At 25.8% G+C, this 8,167-nt stretch overlaps 1 protein-coding gene across 3 annotated transcripts in view; it reads left to right on the top strand.

Moving 5' to 3' along the window:
• The window catches only part of LOC102681027 (BAG domain-containing protein Samui-like), a 17,991-nt gene extending 10,381 nt beyond the window's left edge, over window positions 1-7,610 (top strand). The window contains exons 2-3 of one of the 3 annotated variants that reach the window (XM_006616639.2): window positions 44-268; window positions 5,098-7,610. In XM_006616639.2, coding sequence (XP_006616702.1) covers window positions 197-268; window positions 5,098-7,152 — 2,127 coding nt within the window. In that variant the 5' untranslated portion in view covers window positions 44-196 and the 3' untranslated portion in view covers window positions 7,153-7,610. Of the gene's footprint in view, window positions 1-6; window positions 269-5,097 lie in introns of those variants that run through there. The other 2 variants (XM_006616638.2, XM_006616637.2) reach the window with 2 other exon arrangements.
• Window positions 7,611-8,167: the final 557 nt, after the last annotated feature.

The following is an 8,167-nucleotide window of genomic DNA, read 5'->3' as shown; positions in this document are numbered from 1 at the left end:
AAAAAAAAAAAAAAAAAGAAAAAAAAAAACATTTAACCTGCAGAGCTCTTAATGGCAAAGGGGCACGAACTTAACCTCCTGTGTGTGAAAAAAAGCCAACATATATCTATATTAAAAAAGTTTCATCTTTGAAAGAAAAAAAGGGAAAAGGCACACCACGTATTCGAAATTAGGCACGGATCAAAGGGTCCGCAAAATGGACTCGCCTGTCATCGTGGACAAAGCATCTGAATTCGGAGAATCAATTGATTTGGATCGTCCATTTCCCGTAAGTGGTGCCATTTTCTTTTGCCATTCCCATCACGCAATACGTTACAATAAATATTATATATATGAGTTTAACATCCAGATATTAAATCAATCTTGGTATTGAATTTCCATTTATCAATTTTTATTATTTCGGTATTATCTGTTCGATATTCAAATTTACACTTAAATATTAAGAAAGAATAATATAAAAGTTATTAATTGGTTTATGACGTTGCGCCAAAGCCTGCATTTCGAATCATGCAATCTAATCATTGATATAGTCAACTCTCAATGTTTTTGCCAAGAGTTTTCCAGATCGTTCTATATTCAATACGTCTTTTTCTTCATTCTAGTTCATTCTAGATTATCATTGATTTTTCATTTTCGATATAATTCATTATTAACATTAATTTTAACCATTACTGATTTGTTATATTTAATATAATGAATCTTCATTTTATTTTCTTCATTTGATTTTTTTTTTTACGAACAAGTTTATTAAGTGGATAGCAAATTGTAAATGAGAAATTCAGATATTACTGGTTAAGAGTATGGAAAAAGATATACGCATGCCCTTTGATGTTCTCGATTCGTTTCGACCTTCTCTTGTACGTTCCGCGAGATCGCGTGGAAGTTAGAAATAGAATTCGCAGTGACGTAGTTTTTGCTACTTCAAAAACGATGAATTTTATCGAATTTTTTATTTTCTTTTGATAAAAATAAATAAATAAAATAAATTCTTAAATAATTGATTGTTATTATAACAATATAAATAATCAGTTTATTAATTTTTAATAAAAATTACATACATATGTAAATTGCTATATATTATTCAATTATCTAAATTATTTTATAAGGTCTAAATAATTTCTATATATAATATATTATTTGTAATATATTAATCTTAAATAAAAAATAAATAATGGCAAGGGAAAAGGGAGAAATGAAGGAGATGTAAATATTAAAAATAAAAAAATGATTCGACGATAAATATAAATTTATAATTTTTAAAATAGAATTTAAAATATAATCAGCTATAATAAATTATTCTAAATATTTTTTATATATATTTAATTTACTCGATTTATTTTTAAATTATGTTTTAAAATTATCTATAAGTGTTTCATTAATTTTGATGAGAATTTTATAATCTTCATAATATTTTAATATTAAAATAAAATTATTCAAATTTCTTATAGCTTTGTTATTAAATGTATTTTTTTATTTTTTTATTATATCTTTCTAAAATAAAAAAATTATTTTGAAGATCATTATATGTTATCAATTTTGCAATATATTAACCAAAAATTAAATTCAATAGCTTTTGATTAGATTAATACAATTTGATTCAATACAATTAATGTCAAACAATGTCTTTTCTTACTTATTAATCTCAGTTTCAAATGTTTCGAATGTTTCGAATATATTTTCCTAGAACAAAATCTATTCCTCCAAAACACAAATGTGATGCTAATAATAAACTAACGGAGATGTTTCAGTAACTCTCTTTGTCAAGTTGTTTGCGTTTCTTACGACTAAAAGAAATTGAATAGAAAAAGAAAAAATAAGAGAAAAGTAAAAAAAAAAAAAAAACAAAAAACGTAATATAATCGCGATCCATTCGCTGACTTGCTTTATTTCTTTTATTCGATCACTCGACCGTATTAGGCTTGCTTGGAGATCTTGTGACCTTAAAAGGTCTTTTCTTTTGAAATTCCATCATCGATATTTCCATTATTTTTAACTAGAAAAATCTTTTGAATTAATCGTTAATTTTTCAAAAGTTAATTGTTTTAATTTATTACATTATTATCTCTAAAATGTGTTGCGAATTATAGTCATAAAATAGGGAATATTAAAAGTATTAATTAGAAAGACTAAAGATTATTTTATTTTATTTTGTTTGTAAAAAAAATACAATAAACTATTTTTTCAATATATTGATTTAAGAAAAAAATAATAGTCAGCTATATGTGATATGTTGCATGTTATGTTTTTAATTATATATTTTTTAAATATAATAATCATAAATTTTTAAGTGTCGCCATTATGAATGTGAATTATAATTATTGAAATATAAATCTATTTTATTCCATATTTATTCTGATTTTAATCCAATAATTATCTATACTTATTTACTATATTCATTAAATAGAAATAAAAGTAATTATTCGTTTATATTCATATCAATCAAGTTGTATGAATACTATATTGTTTCCATTACCATTCTAATTAAGTTAAAGTGAAATTATGTTTTCGATATCAGCACACCTATCTTCTTGAAAAAACGATAATAAGATATTTTTATCCATGATCTAATCACTTTTTACGCAAAAATGAAACCGGTTACTATTGATACTATTGACGATGATGCTTCAACTTAACATATGTGTAGGCGTTATCTATCCGTCGGAGAATAGAAATAAAAGATTAATTCAATTTATTTTACTGATCGATTCTGCAAAATTTTCGCTATAGCATATAAAATTCATTTATATGTAGAGTTAAAAAACCATATAAGATTTTTGAGAATATTTGGATTTTAAATTCTGACTATTTTTCGGCACTGTAAAACTTCATTTCTTTTGAAAATATATGTAGTCATAAAACTCAATATCGTAAAGAAATCAGGAAATAACCACAAAACGGCATCTGCCGTAAGTTCAATTTAAAAGACCATGACACAGTTTGTTTATATTGAATTGGCGTTGATATTCACCCAGTTTGCCATTTTATGGCAATAACTGTGTGAATAACCATAACTGTGTTTATATAGATGCATTTTATTTTCACAAAAATTACACTTTGTTGTTATTTATTACAATTAGATATAATAAATAATTAAAAAAATAAATTAGAAATCAATTATTTTCTAAGAATAAAATATATTTTTTAAATATTAAAATGAAAACTAATATCAAGATGATCCATAAAATAAAAATAATGTTGAATTTATAAAAACTATATATATAACTAAATATTTCAAATAGATTATTTATTAAATTGATATAATATTAAATTGATTTTGCAATTTGTGATGCATCATATACATACATGAGGAAAAGTGCATACAAGACGAAAAGTTGCATAAAAGGCAAGCAATGTGTGGAATGCAGCTCATGGATGAATATTCAATGCAGAGTAGTTCAGTCACAGTTCCTGGAATTGCATTTCGTAATTAACATGTTGCATAATTTTCAAATTATATATAGTGTAAGAAATATGATATAGTTCTTTGATAATTTAAACTTGTTCAGAATTATATATCATTATATCATTTCAAAATTTAATTCTATTTAATTTTAATTTAATTTCATAATTTTATTTGAAATATTATTCAAAACAAAATAAATCATGAAAGAATTAATGACTTTTAATTATTGTTGAATCTAAAGTAATAATTGTTTGTAATAATAAATCCAGATAAAGCAGAAGAAACAAAGAAAGTAATTATGTGGTTACTTAATTTAAATATAATAGCAATCTTAAATATAATGAATTTTAAATTAATATAGAATATAATTTTTTATAAGTTTTTTAACTATAATATTTCTTATTTTTAATATATTATATTACTTTTGAAGTCAATATGCGAATTTCTCGCTTGTAGTCTTTCAATATTTGAAACAAAACAAAATGATATTAAACAAGATATATTTTTTTTATTTTCTATTTTTGTTTAATTTTTTTGTGAAATTTTTTATTGTATTTTATTTCTTATTTCTTATTTTAATATTATTATATAATTATTAAAATTAAAGAATATTCAAAATATTACTAATTATTAATTATTAATTAGTTTATAATTAAAATAATTAATTTATAATTAAAATAGTATATATTTTTCTTATTCTTTTGAATAAAAAAAATGATAAATTTTTTATTTGAAATGTTATAATATATAAAAAATATTGAATCAAATAAATATATATGATGAAAATATATAAAGAATTATACATATTATAAGAATTCTTTTTTTTTATTATATATTATTTATATTAAAAAATATTTCCACAAGCGAATTTCTTTGAATTATATTTTGTGGGTGAGACTATAAAATATTCGCGTGCAAAAGTCATGTATACATATGCACATTATGTCGCCACTATATATAATTTTCCAGTGATGTAAAGGCTGTAATACACATCGTCACAAATGGAATATCCACGCGAAATCATTTCTTGAAATGGCATGAATTATCGTAATATGAATGTACGAATTATGACATTGATTACGAATGCTCTTCTAAAATTGAGAAATACGATCGCAATGGAAATCTTCATATTTTTAAAAACGATTTCACGTATGTAAATGGACTAATGTGCATGGCTTTTAATAATTTCTATGAGATTTTGTGTTTATTAAAATTATAAAAGATTCTATAACTTTGAAGAAAATATAGCAATACATTGCACGTCATGCTTTATTTTTCTTTTAATTACAATTATTCGTTTATAGCATTTATGCATACTGAAAGAAAATAAGCTTTTTTTAACTCGCTGTAAAAATTTTGCTGTAAAGATATTAAACTGCTATTTGATAAAATAGATTTTAAATATCTAATATAAGCTTTAATTTAGTTCATGTAGGATTGTTAATATTAAGATGTCTTCTGAAATTCATTATTCTTAAATTTTTAGAAAAAATTTATAATATAATGTATTCGACAAAAAACTTTTACAGAAATATAATTATTTTATATAAATAAAAATAAAGAAAAATTAAATAATTATATATTAATACTTCATTTCTTAAAATTCAGAAGATATTAAAATTATCAAAAAAAAAAAAATAGAGAAAAAAAATGAAAAGAATATAAAAGAATTTATTCTAATTTTTAATTTCCAGGGATTTCCATTCGACGACGACAATTTTGGACGACGCAGTGATATTCGTACCCATCTGGATGATTTAGCAGCTCGTCATCCAGAATTCGCAGATCATTTATTAGGTCCACCTTGGGGTGAAATCCCTTTCCACAATTCTTTTCGCAATCGAAACCGTGATATTGGAAATAAAGAACGTAATAATTATCAACAAGGCTGTTCCGACGAAGACGCAACAAGTCAGGCAAGCGGAAGTAGTGTTGCCAGTGGAACTAGTGTCTCCAGTTTCCACGGCGAATCGGACGTTAATCAGAATCAACAAAACAAATCTTCAAATTTTGAGCAAACTAATAAAAAAAGTCAAATCCCACAATACGGATTACGCAACACTGTAGATATAGGTCAACATCATCATAATATGGAGAATACTGATAAAGGAAATCGTGGTCAACGTTCTATGTCTGCACCTCCAGAAAATAGACAATCTTTTAATCAGCAACAAGAACAACAATCACCACAGCAATCACAGAGATATGTTTCCAGGATAGATATAACACCACAGCATAATCAGCCTCAATATAAATCACAACAACAACCTCAACAGCAACAACAACAAAAACCGCAACAACAAAGTAATGTTAGGCATATTCCAATTTTTGTTGAAGGCAGAGATGAACCTGTGCTTCCAAGGAGTTTCGATCAAGGTTCGCAACACCGAACTTTTGTGAATATGGATCCACATTTTCAAAGATCGTCGCCGTTTGGTCAGCATTTTACTGGAAGGCATCAACAGTGGTCCCCACATTTTCAAGAACCGTTTTATCAGCAGCCAAGTGCATTCGAGCATCCCTCTGTGAGACAACAGCAGACTCATAATTTTAAAGAACCCAAACAACAATTGTACAATGAAAGACAGCCTCAGCCTCAGCAATATTGTGAAAAACAACCTCAGCAACAGCATTATGAGCAATCAAAACAACAAAAAACTCAACAGCCTCAACAACAGAGACAAGAGTTACCTATTGTTTTAAAGGATCCTTTAGAGAGAGTAGCCCTTGTTCAAAAAGAAGTTGATGCTTTGGCTGAACAAGTCAAACAATATAATGGTATTTCAAGAACAGATAAAGAATATATTTATTTAGATGAAATGCTTACTAGAGAATTGATTAAATTGGATGATATTGAAACAGAAGGTAGAGACAATGTGCGACAGGCACGTAAAAACGCAATAAAAAGTATACAGGAAACAATTAGTTTACTGGAGTCGAAGGCCCCACTGCTTTTACAACAAATGTCAGTAGAAGAACAGGAAAAACAGGAAGATCAAATTTCCAACATTACCGAAGAGGCTGAAAAAATGAAATCTATGAATCAGAAACCAGAAGATCAGTCGCAGAATAAGGAAGCCATCCCATTGCCTCCTGGTCCATCATCTCCAATAAAAAAGACTGGAGAGATTATCGAAACTTGTGTGGAGAAATTAGAAAGTTTCAATGATAATCAAACGGCAAATCAAATGGCAGATCCACAACAAGAAGCTAATCAAACTTCCAACAAATCTATAAATACGATTTCAATGGAAAAACAGGAAATGATTGCAATGGATACACAACAAAGTTCAGAAGAATCAAATATAACTGAAAAGAAGAAATTGAAGAATGTTTCTGAGGAGAAGAAACAAAAATATATTACTGAAGAGAAAAAAGCAGATATTTCTATTGAAAAACCAATAAAGAATGCTCCTTCTGAGAATAACTCAGAAAATCTTTTAGATGAAAAAAAAATAGAGAACATTTCTGATCACAAGGTAGAAAATACTATTATGGAGATAAAAGAAACTACTGAAAAGAACAAAATTGAAAAAGATGTCAAAGAAGAAAAGGAAACAGAGAAAGTTGATAATAAACAGTCTACTCAAGAAGAACAACAGAAAACAGAAGAAAAGATGGATCTAAATAGTGGTGAAATAAAACAATCACCTAAGTCGCAGAAGAAAGGAAAAAAGACAAAAAAACAGGTTCCAATTTCTGATAAACCTATACCATTGCCAGCTCCAGAAAGTACCAAGACAAAGTAAAATAACAGAAAAAATTAGTCACGATTTTAATTGTATTAAAAGATACGTCAATCTAATTATTGTTAGTTTGTGTATCTTTAGAACAAAACTACTTTTTCATTCAAGAAACCACAAAGTCTCGTGATCGTTGTTTCTTTTCTGTTTTGATTATTCTTGGTGCCAGATTGACAAAAACGTCGTGGATCGACGTGATAATCGCACAATCGTTTATTAGCATCATATTAGAATCATGTTGATCAAAAACTTCTTCTGTTTTGCTTCGTTATTTTAATTTCCATGTTATTACAATTCAAACAGGGGAAACATATATGGAATCTGTTCAATGAATTTAGAGCGTATATAAAAGGATTTACAACGAATGTAGCATTTTTAAGGCTGTTTTCGCTGTTGCATTTGAACGAGGCTCCCCTTTCTTTTATATACCGCGATTACATATGATTTTAAACAAAATCGAATATGCAACATTCACCGAATTGTATTATACATTTTGAATATTCAAATTTTGCATATAAAAAAATTAAAATATTAATCTTCATTTAGAAGTAATTCTTTGTTTTTCTCTTTCTTTTTATTTTATTTTATATTTTATCATTTTAATTAGATACATTATTTATTAAATATTTTCTTTTTCTTATTGATTTATCAATTATTTAATTTATTAGTAATTGATTAAATAAAAACAAAAAAAATAATAAATGATAATGATTAATAATTCAAAAAATTGATTTTGTTTTAGGGAGATTCAAAGATTTGATTTCATATTCAATTTTTTAGATACTGATATTTAATGTTTGTTGTATTATCGAAACTGATATAAATCGATATTGATAATAAGATTAAAGAACTTTTGATACTATTGCGTGAATTTTTAAATGTATTGAATGATGATAGTGATGATGTCGTTAAAAAGAAAATGCGTTGGAGATTGTTAATAGAATGCGTCTATTTCTTATGATTATTGTATAGTATTACAATGTACGATCTAAGCATGATAAAATTAACTTCATCATCATCA

This window comes from Apis dorsata, unplaced genomic scaffold (assembly GCF_000469605.1).
Source record: "Apis dorsata unplaced genomic scaffold, Apis dorsata 1.3 scaffold_269, whole genome shotgun sequence".
NCBI classification, from domain to species: domain Eukaryota; kingdom Metazoa; phylum Arthropoda; class Insecta; order Hymenoptera; family Apidae; genus Apis; species Apis dorsata.
This window is presented reverse-complemented; position numbering and strand designations above follow the sequence as displayed.